This window comes from Hyalella azteca, unplaced genomic scaffold (genome assembly GCF_000764305.2).
Source record: "Hyalella azteca isolate HAZT.00-mixed unplaced genomic scaffold, Hazt_2.0.2 contig3147, whole genome shotgun sequence".
NCBI lineage: Eukaryota > Metazoa > Arthropoda > Malacostraca > Amphipoda > Hyalellidae > Hyalella > Hyalella azteca.
The window spans coordinates 1-15201 of NW_025933399.1; the positions used below are offsets into that span (position 1 = coordinate 1).

Below are 15201 nucleotides of genomic sequence, written 5' to 3' on the forward strand. Positions count from 1 at the left end.
TAGTGACAACCATCATATGTTTTGGAGAAATAAATCATAGTTTAGGTCAATTACTTTTCATTCTATGATGCCTGGTGCACAATTCTAGATATGACGTTCTATGCACAATTTTGTGATGCCAGATGATGCACTAATTTTTCGATAAGTGAACTTTTTTTGCTCAGCGAGGTAAATGTAATCAATATTCTTTGTTTTTAATCAATTTTTTTCTTAACTGGAGCCTTTGCTAACTGAGGTTTTACTGGAAATGTGCTTTTGGGGGTGTCCTGAATAGCCCCGGGGGGTGTCCCGGGTAGCCCCACCGTGCGGAAATGACCGCCATTTTTTTTAATAAGATAGGCAAAATCTGTCAATTATGTTTTCAAGCCGACACCTGGGTGCAACTTTTATGTAAGTAAAATTTTTTAATACAGTGAATATTTTTTTTACTACAGACCTTAGCAGAAGTAACTTTTCAAAATATCGTTTTTCACCATATTTTTCAGGAATTTTTCAAAGCTAGTGAATGTAGTATTTTTGAACTTCCTTTATACTACATAGATAAGAAAAATGTTGACGTTTACGCCACTATATTTAGTTTCGCAATATTCCAATTAGTTTTGCTACTAAAACAGTTTTACGCCGTGTTGGAGTACTGTCCCGAGTTACCCCACCCGTCCCGAGTAGCCCCGGTTGACGGTACACTCTGCATGCTTTAAATGTTTTAAAATTAAGTTTTATTCCAAGTGTCCTGAGTAGCCCCATTCAATGGGGCTACTCGGGACACTCTTTTTTTGCTTCTGACACCTTACGAATAGCATATGGAATTTTTTTTATGCAGCCATGCAATAGCCCTTGCAAAGAGCTTTGAAATGAGCTTAAACTTGTTTATGAAATGTTTCATGGTAAGAAGTTATGAATGAAAAATGTTCAAAATTGTCCCGAGTAACCCGGGTTGATGGTATTTCTTGAGATATGCAAATTCCACCAATCACATTTTTAAGCCAACACCTGTGTGCAACTTTTATGTAAGTAAAATTTTTTAATATGGTGAATATTTTTTACTTTTGCTACAGAACTTAGCAGAGGTACTTTTCCAAAATCTCACTTTCCACACTTTTAGAGATAGTAAATGTATGATTTCTTAACTAGCTTTATACATAATAGATAGTAAAAATGTTGAACTTTACACCACTATTTTTAGTTTTACAATATTTTGATTATTTTAGCTGCTACAACATTTCTACAAAATGTCAGAGGACTGTCCCTTATTACTCCACCCTTCCCTTATTACCCCATTTGACGGTATATGGTTTGTTCAATTTTGCCTAATTCCGATGACTTTCCTGAATTATAAGAAATTTTACTGATTCATGTTCCATTTAATTAAAATTATGTTCTGTTTTACTGTAACGGAGACCTTAAAGATTAAGTTAGATTAAGTGTCGATTTCGAGAGAAGTTTTGAGGCATTAAAGGCTCAACTTTTGACTGGCTTATGAGATACGGAGGTGACTCAAATGGTGTTCTAGGCTACTGTATTGCCCGCAGTGACTAGAGTGCAATTCACTTCCTATCATCTTTTGAATTAATGCATGCTATGGGCCCTTTATCATGATTAATGCATGCCATGTTACTATTTGGTTTGACCCAACTTTAAGACGTCTCTGACGCATTAATTAAACTTGGCAGTATTGCCGGCTTTCGAGCCTATTAACTTTATGCCCTGTGGCGCTTTAACCCTATTAATTTAGTCACGTTGGGTCTACCAAGTCAATTATTAATATACTAACCATTGCACTCAATTGCACTTGCAAACACCTATGTACCTCTAAACGGCTTTCAAGCCACTTCTAAATTTACCCCAGCGGTAATAAATTAGAAGGTTAGTCGCGAAATATTTATTCTTAACTTTGCATAAATTTGATCAATATATCATGATCCTCATAATGAATAATAGCATATGATACAATAGCAATTATTCTATCAATCTAATCTTGGTTTGTAACTGTTAATTTTACAGTATAACCTCCGGTATATCCTCGTATGTCGCATCTTTTTTCTCGTGTGCTTCATGCCTCCTGTGCAGCCAGCGCAACACTATTTGTGCTGTACGCGTTATTTCATTTGAGGTTAGATTGGGAATATGCGTTCACTGTCAAGTTTTGTACCGCTAAATTGGAATTACTGAGCATAATTGATAAACCCTTTCTCAAGCTCCGGCATTTATTTAGCAAAGTCTCTTTTTCTACTTTCAGTTCCCTAAACTGCATCCACTGCAGTTCTGTTATACTACTTCGCTGGAGCCGAAATTTACCCTTTGGAGTTTCAATAAAATTGTTAGCCGTTATGCTTGTATGAATTCCTTACAGAATGTTGCCCTGGAAAGCAGGGAAGGCACAAATCACAAATAATTTGCAATGACTAAATAAGTACCTTCAACTGGGTGACTTTGGCCCCCAGGGTGACTCTTTGGTGGGCCATGTTTATTTTGTTTTGCAAACAAAAGTGGGGTCATAAAGGATGGCCAAAGTCACTCTGGCGTTTATGACCTTGTTTACGACCCTGGCATTTACGACCCTGGCGTTTACGACCCCGGCGTTTACGACCCTGTTAAACAAAATCAAAAACCCTGCCAAAGTCACCTGGGCAGCCCAAGTCCCCAGTTGGCCAGTTGAAGGTAGGTGTTTTTTGTTTCATTCAATGCATTCTAGGTGCTTCATTAAATAAATCTACAGATAGAATAATAGAATTGAAATTCATGCACATGATGCACTGATCATGACTGAGTCTGATGCAAACTGACTGTGACTGCTGAGTGCTGACATCTTGGTCATGGTCAAGACTCAAATGTCAATATATTCTGAGTCCTAATGTTGCCTGAAAGGCTGAACTTGCTGGCTTAAGCTGAAGGGTGATGCCTGTCAAATTTATGGCATGTGCCATGCTAATCACTTATAAATAAATTCACTTCATGAATGTGTGACTGTGTCTGTGTGAGATGTATAATATTTGTTTATTTTTAGATCTGCCAAAAACTAAGATGTCTTTAGGTTGTTCTGGCCGAATTAGAGTAGAAGAAAAATTGAAGCGATATGAGAAAATTGAATTCCTTGGTGAAGGGCAGGTGAGTCATTTAGTCATCATATAAAATTAAACTTGAAATGCATAATAGTTTAAACTTTAAATAACCTGTTATCTTAAACTTTAAATAACCTGTTATCTGGTTCCAATTTGCTATTTTTGTTATAAGATTACTAGCCAGCATTTTCTGTATTGAAAACATGACATTTAATGATGACAAGTCTAAATTTTATTGCATGCGATCAAGGAAAACATCTCCCTTTAGGGCCCTGACTAGAGCTTTCCTGCCATTTCTTGAACTGCAAGATTCCTGCTAGATGAATTACCTCCTATCTAATTGTTAACAAAAGTGCACAATCAGGCCGTTAGTTACCAAATGTATTTAAAATTTGTCACGCCAGGGCCATGAGATTTCAGAAACAAGTAGGAAAATTCAAACCCTGATTGCATGCATGTCATAAATTTTATTTATTTATTTATTTATTTATTTTATTGAATTCAGATTACCATGATATAATGGGTTTTGAATTATAGTCAAATGAAAGTCAATAGATATTTATGTCTATAAATTCCTTCAATTCTTTATTCCGACTCTTACTTAAAAGTTAAAATATGAAGCAATTAAAAGTATTAATTTTCATTGGCTCAATCTAAAATTCTGGTTATTTTTTATAAATGTATATATATGAATCAAATGATGAGTATGCCATACTTTTTGTTGAAGGTTTTCTTTTTTACAGTTTGCCACAGTTTACAAGGCTTTGGACACAGAAACTCAACAAATTGTTGCTGTGAAGAAGGTAAATAATAAGAAGAATTTATTTAGGGACAAAATTCTTGAATAACTTTTCTTCCTTGAGCAAATGCATTTATTTTAACTGTCATTAAAACTTTATAAAAAATTTTAATGATTATTTTTGCACTATCATCTTAGTTTTATAACTTTTACTTAGAGTTGAACTGGCTATTTGGGAAATAAAAATTACTTCTCCAATTGTAATTTTTTGGATGTTGTGACATCACTAAATTTGTCAAATTTTTTTGACAGTGTATAAATCAGTATAATAATATTAGTACCATTCATCAGTATAACTATATTGTTCTCATCAATGTCCAAATTGGCAGATCAAACTTGGCAGCCGAGAAGAGGCTCGAGATGGTATTAACAGAACTGCTCTACGCGAGGTTAAACTGCTGCAAGAAGTGAAGCATCCAAACCTCATTGGCCTCCTAGATGTCTTTGGATACAAATCTGATGTTTCTCTAGTGTTTGATTTTATGGACACTGACTTGGAGGTTATCATTAAAGACACTGAAAATATTAGTGTTTTAACTCCACCAAATATCAAGGCATACCTTATACAAACTTTGCAAGGATTGGAGTTCCTTCATAAACATTGGATCTTACATAGGGTGAGTTTAGCCCCAATTTGATTCAATGTTTGAAATACATTTTCAAGTATAACATTATAGTGTAATGCTAAATTTTTAATTTATTGTGGGAATACAAGGACCGTTAGGCACAAAAAGTATTACAATATTGTTTCTAAATTTTATGAAATTTTTTATCTTCATTACACGAGTTCACTATGAAAATTAATCATTACTGATATTAAAATTTGAGTTCATGGGCCAAAGGAAGATCCACAAGATAATTAAGTAAAATACTCGATTTTGTATTGAAATTTTATTTTAACTGTGTAACTTAAGAATCTGAGGTGGACATAATTTTGCTGAACCTATTTCATTTTGCTGGCCTGAATTATTTTATACCTTGAATGATGGCAGCTGCCACCCAATCATTACTCTTAATTGTTGATGTAACCCTTGTCATTTCATTTGTACTTGACTGAGCCATTTAACTTCATGTTTCAGGACATCAAACCAAATAATTTGCTTGTCAACACCGAAGGGGTTTTGAAAGTTGGCGATTTTGGTTTGGCCAGGTTTTTTGGTTCTCCTAACAGACCTTACTCCCATCAAGTAGTTACTAGATGGTATAGGTAAGAAAGTAATCAGAATTTGTTCTTTAAAATTGTTGCAGTAATTGGTTCTGTAATGTATTTTTTATTACTTTTTGTAATTACTCTGACATACTAAAATTGTCATTTTTCAGCTTCTAAAAAGGCCAACCTCAATGATTAAAAAATCCAATTTTGAGAATAACATAAAAATTCTCATAAAACAAAACTAGTGGACAAACTTTAATATATATGGCACTTGAGTAATTTTGATATTTCATTTTTAATTCGGTAACTTGAACTAATTCAATTTTTTGTTCCTTAGATGTCCAGAACTGTTGTTTGGTGCTCGTCAATATGGCCCTGGCGTGGACACATGGGCCGTAGGCTGCATACTGGCAGAGCTGCTTGTTCGAGTGCCTTATTTCCCTGGCGACAGTGACCTGGCACAGCTTACTACAATATTTACTGCACTTGGCACTCCTACAGACACATCTTGGCCGGTCTGTGATATTCCATATGAATGATAATGACAATAATTTGTTAATGAATTTAAGTTATGGATAAATGGTGAAACTTCCAATGCTACTTTTGCTGTACAAGGTTAATAAAAAATTCAACATTGACATAGCTGTAGTTGTTTGCTACATAAAACCATGATATTACACTTCAATAATTGGGCTGCTTTCTGTTACAGTCCAAAAAATTGAAACAATTTATTTCATGGCTTATATTTAAATTTTTCAAGCTTTCATCCCCCCCCTCCTGTTTATTCTATTTTTTTTACTGGAATTACTATATTAGTATAAATGTAGACTGAAGATGAACGTAAATTTTCCTTTCCATTTCTAACTTTGAGGTATACTAGAAGAGCTTTGTAAGTGATGGTCAAAAACGGAGATGCTTTTGTTTCATATAGTGATGCTCAACTGTTAACATGCAATCCTTTGAGATCAGGTGGAACAGTCCCACCCTGTTAATCAAAATTTTTCTTGTTTCACTGTCTAAATAATCTTGACCTTTCAAAGATGAAAGATCTACACAACTGCAAACATATTTTGTATGCAAATGTATGATGTTTACTGGTTCACATACTCAATTTTAAATTTCTGCTTGCTTGTGTATCACAAATTAAGAAAATTCATAGAATTAATGCTAGTAGTATTTTTCTATTTTGAAATATAACACATGTAGGTAAATCATGTATATAAAACTGATTCTTTGTTAAATTCTGTACATTCCAGAATTGAATAATTAGTTTCCAAATTAATCAAATTATATTCATATTTCTTTGTGGAAATGTGCAGGGCATGGAGACTCTTCCGGACTATGTAGCGTTCAAGCCCATGGAAGGTTCTGCCATGAAGGACCTTTTCCCTGCGGCGCCTGACGACCTCATTGAGCTGCTGGAGGCGCTGCTGGCCATCAACCCCCTGCACCGCTCTGACTGCACCGCCGCGCTCAAGCTGCCTTACTTCTCGTGCGTCCAGGCTTTTATCTATGACAAGAATTTGAAAGCTAAGAAAATGCCGAGCAAATTCACCATATCATGATGAAAACTGTTCATGAAGCTATGGTGAATCTTCTTGGTCTTTTTTTAAGTCTTTGTGAACTTGCGATTTAAGCAGACTGTTGTAGAATAAGAAGACTTGGTAATCCAGGCTTTATTTAAACAAATGTCGAGTTACCTGAAATTAGAGTAACCGATATCAAACACTGATGATTAACTCACACAACGAAATATAACGAACAATAGAAGCAATATCACAACAAAATCAAAGTTAGCTATATACATGGCGGAGAACTTACATAACATCACGGAAGTTGTTAAGACCGTACAGTTCGACAGAAACGTAGACACTGGCACGGTGCGAGACTCCAGGCCAGCTAACGTCCGGTCTTCATCTTAATATGAACAAAACTCGCATATAATACATCCTTTATTACCACATGGACTAATGATATATGCACTCATCACTAACAAGATTTAGCATTACTTAGTGACAACTTTTACACTAATTATGCTTGATTTTGTTTCATTTCTGACCTACTTATTTTCAAATTTTATCACAAATATCATGAACTTCCTTAACTCATTATATGATGTGCATCATTTCGCCTTCTATTCTGATCTTGCATGCCTTCTTACAATGAGCCTCGTATGTCGTTGTTCATTACCTCTTGTCTCACTATATTTATGCTTCAATATGTCTCATCTTGTGCCGCGTTTCCTGATCTCACATCGCATCTGCACTTACGTTCTTACTTGTTTCTCATCAACAGTTGGACATAAGTTCATGACTCGTTCTTTCTCAGTTGTACATGAAGGGAAGAAAATGGGTCGGTATGGAGAACCATGACTTGTGAATAGTAAATTGATGAGTATGTATCACATAGCCACAATGAATTTTTTTTTCGTTGAAGATTTTGCAATCAGCTTTGATATTTGAGTATTTATTTTCAAGCATATCACATTTCATGCTCTCGTTTAATTAACTGAGCTAATCTTTTTGTAAATTACCGTAAGTTGTAAAATAATATTTTGTTATGATTATTGACATTACTTCATAGCTTGTTTCATGAGCAGAAACTCGCTCTTAATTCTTATGTGAACTCATTCACCAGCTTGTGTCCACAAAAAGTCGTTCACGACTTCGATAATTGTTATGTGCGAATTTCCCGAAAAATGAATCGTGGCTGATTTCCTGTTTTATCATCAGACTTTAGTTATTAGTAACTCCTACATTCTGACCATAACTCATCCCCGCTTCACACAAAAAATCTTCCTCTTAGGAAATTAAGGAAACAGCCAAAATTTTCTAGCAGCATAGTCAGGTATTATTTGTTGTCTAGATCAAGAATAAAGCTAAGGATTAGTTGTTTTAAGGTTTATGTTACGTGATCTCTCGTGTGACTTAACAGTTTCATGAGGCGAAGAAAGATTTTGCTGTGCATTTTTGAGATTGCATGTCCCATAACACGTATAACAGCATCCAATTCGCCTAATACTTGTTTTAGTCTACATACTTGAGGATCACGCCGAGCAGGAACACAAAAAGAAGCAATAAAGTGACATATTAGTCCTGCTGAGTAGGAGCACGAAAGTACCTAATCCATATTGTACATGAGCAGAAATATGCCGCCCCCGACACCTGGGCCTCTCCTGCCGCTGCCCGCGTGCGTGAAGAGACAGGCCGGAGGTGCGGAAAAGGAGGGCGCCGCCAAGAGCCTCAAGCGCAAAATCATCGACACGACCGGACTTGGAGGTGAACTCGATCCCGTCACCAGTCTCTTTTTCTGACCCTAACTCATCCCGTTACCCGTCTCTTTTTCTGACCCTAACTCATCCCGTCACCCGTCTCTTTTTCTGACCCTAACTCATCCCGTCACCCGTTTTTTTTTTCTTGCCTCATGAAAAAGGTCATTTATAACTCCTATTCATTAAAAATCACTTTCAGAATCGCCAATCGTCGTCATTTTGCCACTTAATGAATGTTTGAAGGCACAAACAATGTGCCCAAATATTAAGTGTAAATTTATTTCATCGGCTTTTAAAGGGAGTATTCATTCCTCGGCAACATATTTTTCACTGTATTTTTTCTCCGGCACTATATATGTTTATGCATATTCCTCAAAATTATTGGCAATAAATTTTTCCATTCACAGCTTCATAGCCCGTTTTTTTAATGAACAAGGTCATGTAAGACGTACGGTAACGCATAGGTGTGCCAAGAAGTGAACACTATGGCTACTGAAATAATTGTATTTCGGTTTTCTATGACGAGATTTAGTTTTTAGATTGATTAACTGTTGAAAGTTGCATAGTCTAATAGGCGTTCGAAAAAATACCCGAAAACCTTTTGAAATTTTGCCAAAAAATTCTAGAAACATGACCGATTATCTGAAAGTAGCGGATTTGATGAAATAAATGCGATTTCTCTTATGCTGAGAATAGTTTTTCTAAAATCTAATCATAAATGATTAACGTCTTTTCTAGAAATATTTCACAGTTAGAGAACATTTCGAATATGCCGGTTTGACTCATTTTTGGTTTTGTGATTAAAGTTTTAGTGTGCGAATCATAAATTTAATCAACTGAAATTGTCCGTTTATTCACTTCCTGTAATATAAATGATTGAGACCTCTATAAAGAAAACTTTTTTCTTTCATTGAACGATCTTGCCGACTGTTTCTAATGTGGTGAGGCTCCCGCAGCCCGAGAACTTGAGTCATTTTCTAAGAAAGTCACTCAATTGAGTGAATTGACGAATATTACGAAGCTGGGTTATGTCAATCTAGATGACTGTTGTGACCCTTGCCGTGAGTTTTGAAGCAGAATTCATATTTATATTCATATGCTGCCTTGACCTAATAATCTGAATTTCACGCTAACAAACACTTTCTATCAACTAATGTTCGGATGAGCGCATAATAATTGATCAAATTCCTGACTTCAACGTCGCAAGTGTAACTCGGGAATTTGCAAGCGACACATTAACAAGTTACGGAGAAGTTAGGGTCCTCGCTTCACTTTATTGAACCATGTTGTCAGTACCTATCAAGATGTGAATCATATGGTACTAATATCAATTTTTATTTTCAGGATCGTTGGCAAAGCGACTTCAATTCTAAGCAGCTACGGTATGGTCGTCATAAAAAGCTCAACTATTGCTTTTCTCTAAACTAAACCAAAGACGAAACTGTACCGCGATTGCATGCATTCAGTATGGGTGATAGCCGTGGCAGCCCAGTCAAGAACCACACTCGTCTTTAACTAGACATTTGTAACACAACGTCTACAACATCGTCGTATTGCTCTGGGAGTAATCTCCACATTCCGTTCATGAAGACAAACATTTGAGCTGAGGTAAACGAGCAAATATGCCAATACCAATGCTGGGAACACCCGAGACAACTGAAGATTAATGTGATAATAGCCGATTGTTGGTTTATTTATTGCTTTGTAACGTATTAAATTTTTTTACGGAAGTCTTATTAAATTTATTCCCCTATACACTCGCGATCCATGGAAGGAACTGAAAGCCCAGAGATTCATGATTACCTTTTTTTGTAAAGACAAGGCTTCAATTTAATGACCGGCAAATTTTCCCTGTTCTTCACATCTTTAACCTTCTTGAAATCAAAAGACACAAAGTAGTTGTGGTTAACGGGTTTCTTGCAGCACTTGAAGCCGAACTTCTGGATCTTGGCCACAAACTCCTCCACGTTTGTTATTCTCGACTCGACTTCTGCTATTTTCAGGATCCCACTGAAAAATAAATTGAAACCTCCTAGATTGGACGTCGACAGCATGAACTCCGGCAAATACCTGAAACTTGCGTCTTATAATCATTTCTTCCACTACATTATTTAATTCTTTAAACTTAATCCTAAATTTGATGACATCATTCACAGGACTAACATTCATTTTCGGAGCTGACGGGTATCTTTCAATCAAATTATTTTTCACGTATTATAATGAAATATATTACCGCTATCAGTAAGTATTTTTTTTATGTCAGTGCAATTGAAATGTTTCTTCGTACACTGAATGATTTATTGGGTTACTTTTCACCATAAAGTATTTAAATTTGTATTTTTCCACTCTTAATTAGGTATAATAATGGAAGTTTTGATGGCAGGGTGCCAGGACTCACCCCGGCTTTAGAGTTCTGTTTGCTTCCTTGATGAAATCTGAGACGTTAGTGCCCATGAGGGAGAGACAGAACACGGCCACGTTCACGCTCTGCGGCCTGAGTGGCGTGTGCGCCATGTCGCAAGCTGTCACCTGTCAACGATAATTGTTATGAGTAGGAGTCTATCATTGCAGGGTAATCACCCAGCAAATAGGTAAATGCGATTTTTCAAAAATTGATATCTGGAATTGGGGGCAAAAACACGCACAAATATCGAAACATTTCTAATCACCTGCCTGAAGAACTGACTAATAGCACTCACTGGACCATAAATACCCATAGTAAAGACCTCGATAAGAAATCGCCACGAGTTTATTGTAAATAAAATGACAAGATATACGAGGACGAAAAAATAAATATTTCTCACGCACATGGGGCTTGATAGCAACGAGGTCAAGGCTGTGCACCTTCTGCTGCACGCGCTCTGCCAGCTCCCCCTCCCCGCACCCAAAGTCGGCTACCACCCAACTGCTGTCCCTGTAGGCAGTCAAACATAAGCCAACACACGGAGAAAGCAGTGTCACAAATAAATCCATTATTTCTTATTCATCCATTTCAATTTCATTTAGGTCTAAGCTCACATAACCATTCACTGACTTTCATAATTATGTTCTCAATTAATCTTGGAATAGTTTTCTCATAAGATAGGAAGACGGGAATGGTGAAGCAAGGTCGGTAGACAGACAACTCACTGAATTTTCAGCCAGTCTATGATGATGTCGAGCGGCTTCAGGGGCCACAGGGCGACCTGTGACTGGAAACCGTCGTGGTAGATCTTGAATGACTCTGGATCATCTTTGAAGAGCTCTTGCGCCTCCTCTCCAGAAATTTTATACAACTGCTCATTTATCATCCTGTGAAAATTTCAGTTAGCTTTAATGTTACAAGTTCAACGATTTGAAACAGATACGTATGTTCCTTTGCATGAACGTTTCCCCAGTATAACACGTTCTTTTTCAAATATATTGTACCTACTAATCCAAAATATTAGGAGAAATACATTATTCTACTGTTAAAGAATCTTTACACCAAACATATTTGTAAATGCAGAACGCTCTCTTTGAAGCAAAAAAATAATAATAACTAAGCAAAAAATCTTGGCCATGAACTTGCAATCATCCATTAAGTCTCAAACTACCTTAAGTATTACCTTAAGTACTTAATCACATTAAGTCTTACGGTAATTTAACTGACGATTACCTTGCTTATCCTTATAAAATCCTTTCTCTGCTGATCTAACCATTAAGTTGTTCAAAGTGACAAATAAAATGCAACAACGGTATCAATGAAAGCAAGAAAGGCTTGAAACACTTCAAAATGAAATACACATCAAAATATAACGTGCAAGAAAAGAAGTGGTTTATGGAATGAAACAATAGTTGACCACAAATCTCTTGGTCCTCACTATGCTAAGTATACTAAGTAAGTTGTTTACAAATTACCTAAAGCTCTTATCTCCTGCTAAGCTTGTAATTATTTTGGTCTCACCTAAATTTAGCAACGTTAAGTTTGAGCTGCATTTTCTGAGCAAGAGATTGGGATTTTGAAAGCTTGGATGGCAGTTCGCCAGCTGGACACTTGCCAAACTTGGCAAGTGAGGCTCCAATTTTGTGCACATCAGCAGCTTTAACATCTGAAAAAATTACAGTTTATTGAAATGTCAATATTTTGTCCTTAGGCACAAAGTTAACTATTTTTTTCATGGTCAATGATTTGAGGTAAAATTTTTACAAGTAAAATGAAACAGCTATAAAGAATGTGAAAATATTTCCAGTTACTAGGATAACAAAGAGCAAAATCAATCAAGACTACAGAATTTCTGTCACATTATCTGATCTATTATACGTGTGTCTACTCCTAGCATTTCTTTCCTATCAGAGACAACAAACAAGATACATCCAGAATTGTTATATTTATAAACTATGTAAAAGCTTCAAGTCAGTAGGTTTTATAAATTAGAATTTAAAAGAATATAAAATTCAATTTTTCAATTCATTGTAGCTCGTGGTCTGCAACTGAAATTAGACAAATCTGCAAGTAGAGGAGAGAAACAGTATAAAACATTACAGGGAGAAAGGAACTTGGCAGCTTACAAATATCTTACGTTTTATTGGCTTGATGAGCTTGCTTTCTTCATTTACAGGAGCTTTATGTTCTCCATCCACAACCAAATTAACTGAATGAGCTGAACGTGATTCATCACCTCTCATGGAATCTGACAAATCATCATCAGATGGCTGTTGTGAATCATGATCGCTTTCTGATGAATTTTCTTCCTCTGTATCATCGGTTTCAAAGCCAGTATCACTTTCATCAAGTCTCTCTTTCTCCATTTGCTTCTTAACAGCATCAAAGTTTAGTTCACTTAGTAATGATTTCAAATCTGAGTGAAAATTCTCATCAAGTTCAGGTTCTTCTTCATTACTGCAATCTATTACCTCACAGTCATCTGTGTCAATTGCTTCCCAGTCTACATCAGAGTCCAGATCTTCCCATCCGTCACTTTCTTCTTCCCTTTTCAATCTTGTTTTCTTGGGTGCTGTAGGTTTCTTTATCTCCTTCTGTTTCTTGGCATTGCTGTTGGCAAGAATCTTCACAGCTTCTTGAGTCTCTTTAGGAGTAGAATCAGCTGGAAATTTTCTCTTTTTGACATTGCTGTTTCCTTCTGAAGATGGCAAAAGTTGAGTTGTTTGCAGGTTTTCTAATTTTCTCTTTTTAACAGAAGAGATTTCCATGTTGGCTGGACCAACCCCATTGCATTGTAAGGATTTGTTAAGGGCTAATTTTATTGTTCCTAGTTTCTTTTTATCATGTTTGATACTTTTACAATTAAGTGACGTGTCTGTCACTGAGGAAGAAGCCAAGTCACTACCCTTGTCTTGTAAAGATGAAATTCTGGGAATAAGACCATTAACCTCCTTGATTGTATGAGCTTTTGACTTGGGGACTTCATTTGGCAATTTAGGAATCTTGATACTTTTCTCAGTGACTTTATTAGTCTTAATTATCTTCTTAGAATTATCTCTCATTGTAACAGAAGCAGCATTCTCACGTGATGAGTTAACAGTTTTCAAACTGGATTTCTCACGTGATGAGTTAACAGTTTTCAAACAGGCTTTCTCATCAGCAAAAGAAACTGAGAGTTTTTTTACCTTCTTTGATGATTTCAAGGCAGACTTTTTGATAGCAGCTGGCAATGCATCAGCCAGCAAAGATTCAACAGTTGTTTTTGGTTTACTTTTAGCAGGATTTTGATTGTCAGCTGAAGACCCCAGCTTCTTGCATGCCAACTCAATGGCAGCAGTTGGACTTTGTATAGATGATCCATCATTATGTGCTACTTTCTTCTTCTTCTTCTTCTGTTGTATCTGTATGAATATATAAAATATTACAGATACAACGGTAGTAGTAATTGTTAATATACATTTTATTTGTTGATGAGAAAAAGTTTCAATAACAATAATGAATGAATAGAATCAAAATCAAGACAGACAATATTCATCAAGTATGATAAATATTAAAATGCTTGAAATAGTAAATTATAGAAACGTAACAGTACCTAGTCAATGATTAAAGCAAAGTAAATTTTCATTCATATTAGTTTTAATTTGATAGAATTAGAATATGTATGTACTCACACCTGGTTGATGATGTCCATGGTTTTTATCATGGTATGAGAATGTATCAGAATGCCAAGCAAATGAAAAAGACATTTCTAGAGAAAATCTGATCAGCAATGATTTTCTTGAACCCTGATGACAAATCTCACAATTTAATCTGAAGAAAAATATTAAGGTATGTTAAACAATTTAATACATGGAATCATGGATGGACATCAATCACTAAAATTGACATCTTATATACATTTGTCAGTTTGTAAAAGTTTGTGAGTTTGCATGTGTTTGAAGCCTGACACTACAAATATAGGGTTGACTGGGCACATACCCAAAATGCTCACTGTATTAGGATATTATTTGGGACTGAAATTTTATCTCATATGAGGCATCATAAGATCATAAGGCATTTGAAGAGAGATAAGAAAATGTAAAAGACCTTTTCGCCAGTGTAGGCAGTAGATATTTAATGCCTGGTTGCCTTAGGAATACTTAGCAATTAAAAATTAATTATGGAATTGAAATGTGATTTTGAATTAAGTGCATAAAATTTGATTTATTAATTTGACAAATTAATTTTTCAAATTTCAAGAGCTCATCACATTGGAGTTCTTACATCAATGGCACAAATTTTGCAACAGCACTCATGTTTGTGCATGAGCAGGAGCATGGCACACAGCACAGCACAGTTGTTGGCCTCCAATTATAAATTCAATGGAAACAATGACACAGTCTATTATATAGACAAAACTGAACCAAGACTTTCTAGGGAGTAGGGACCAGATCAAAATAGCTTTGTGTTTATCATGTATTATGTTAATCCAGCCCAAGAAATCATGATTCTCCATTCTAGAAAAACAGGCAGAAT

General features: G+C 35.7%; 2 protein-coding genes across 4 annotated transcripts; one reads left to right on the plus strand and one right to left on the minus strand.

The window, feature by feature from the left end:
* Positions 1-2979: 2979 nt before the first annotated feature.
* Positions 2980-10012, plus strand: LOC108665861 (cyclin-dependent kinase 7-like). Its single transcript, XM_018152668.2, has 8 exons — positions 2980-3105; positions 3803-3862; positions 4188-4475; positions 4938-5065; positions 5349-5526; positions 6331-6503; positions 8156-8289; positions 9627-10012. The coding sequence occupies exons 1-8, from the start codon at positions 2980-2982 to the stop codon at positions 9653-9655; spliced, it is 1116 nt and encodes a 371-aa protein (XP_018008157.2). The 3' UTR covers positions 9656-10012.
* On the minus strand, positions 6450-14491 carry LOC108665860 (25S rRNA (adenine-N(1))-methyltransferase). 3 transcript variants are annotated; one of them, XM_047879472.1, is made up of 8 exons: positions 14358-14491; positions 12824-14087; positions 12208-12352; positions 11412-11573; positions 11091-11196; positions 10681-10811; positions 10086-10292; positions 6450-6521 (listed from the first exon to the last, which is right to left on the minus strand). In XM_047879472.1, exons 1-8 carry the CDS (start codon positions 14430-14432, stop codon positions 6518-6520), a joined length of 2094 nt encoding a protein of 697 aa, XP_047735428.1. In that variant the 5' UTR covers positions 14433-14491; the 3' UTR covers positions 6450-6517. The 3 variants fall into 3 exon arrangements, with proteins under 3 accessions (XP_047735428.1, XP_018008155.1, XP_018008156.1); XM_018152666.1 differs by lacking the exon at positions 6450-6521 and having other exon boundaries at positions 10073-10292; positions 12824-13806; positions 13843-14087; XM_018152667.2 differs by lacking the exon at positions 6450-6521 and having other exon boundaries at positions 10073-10292; positions 14360-14420.
* Positions 14492-15201: the final 710 nt, after the last annotated feature.

Bases quoted from the DNA above. Each gene is read 5' to 3' on its own strand.
- LOC108665861 (XM_018152668.2), top strand. From the start codon at position 2,980: ATGTATAATATTTGTTTATTTTTAGATCTGCCAAAAACTAAGATGTCT. The intron at 4,476-4,937 runs GTGAGTTTAGCC...TTCATGTTTCAG, and splicing joins AACATTGGATCTTACATAGG to GACATCAAACCAAATAATTT. The intron at 5,527-6,330 runs GTCTGTGATATT...GGAAATGTGCAG, and splicing joins CTACAGACACATCTTGGCCG to GGCATGGAGACTCTTCCGGA.
- LOC108665860 (XM_047879472.1), bottom strand. From the start codon at position 14,432: ATGTCTTTTTCATTTGCTTGGCATTCTGATACATTCTCATACCATGAT. The intron at 12,353-12,823 runs GTAAGATATTTG...TAATTTTTTCAG, and splicing joins GCTCATCAAGCCAATAAAAC to ATGTTAAAGCTGCTGATGTG. The intron at 10,293-10,680 runs GTGAGTCCTGGC...TTTATTTTTCAG, and splicing joins AACAGAACTCTAAAGCCGGG to TGGGATCCTGAAAATAGCAG.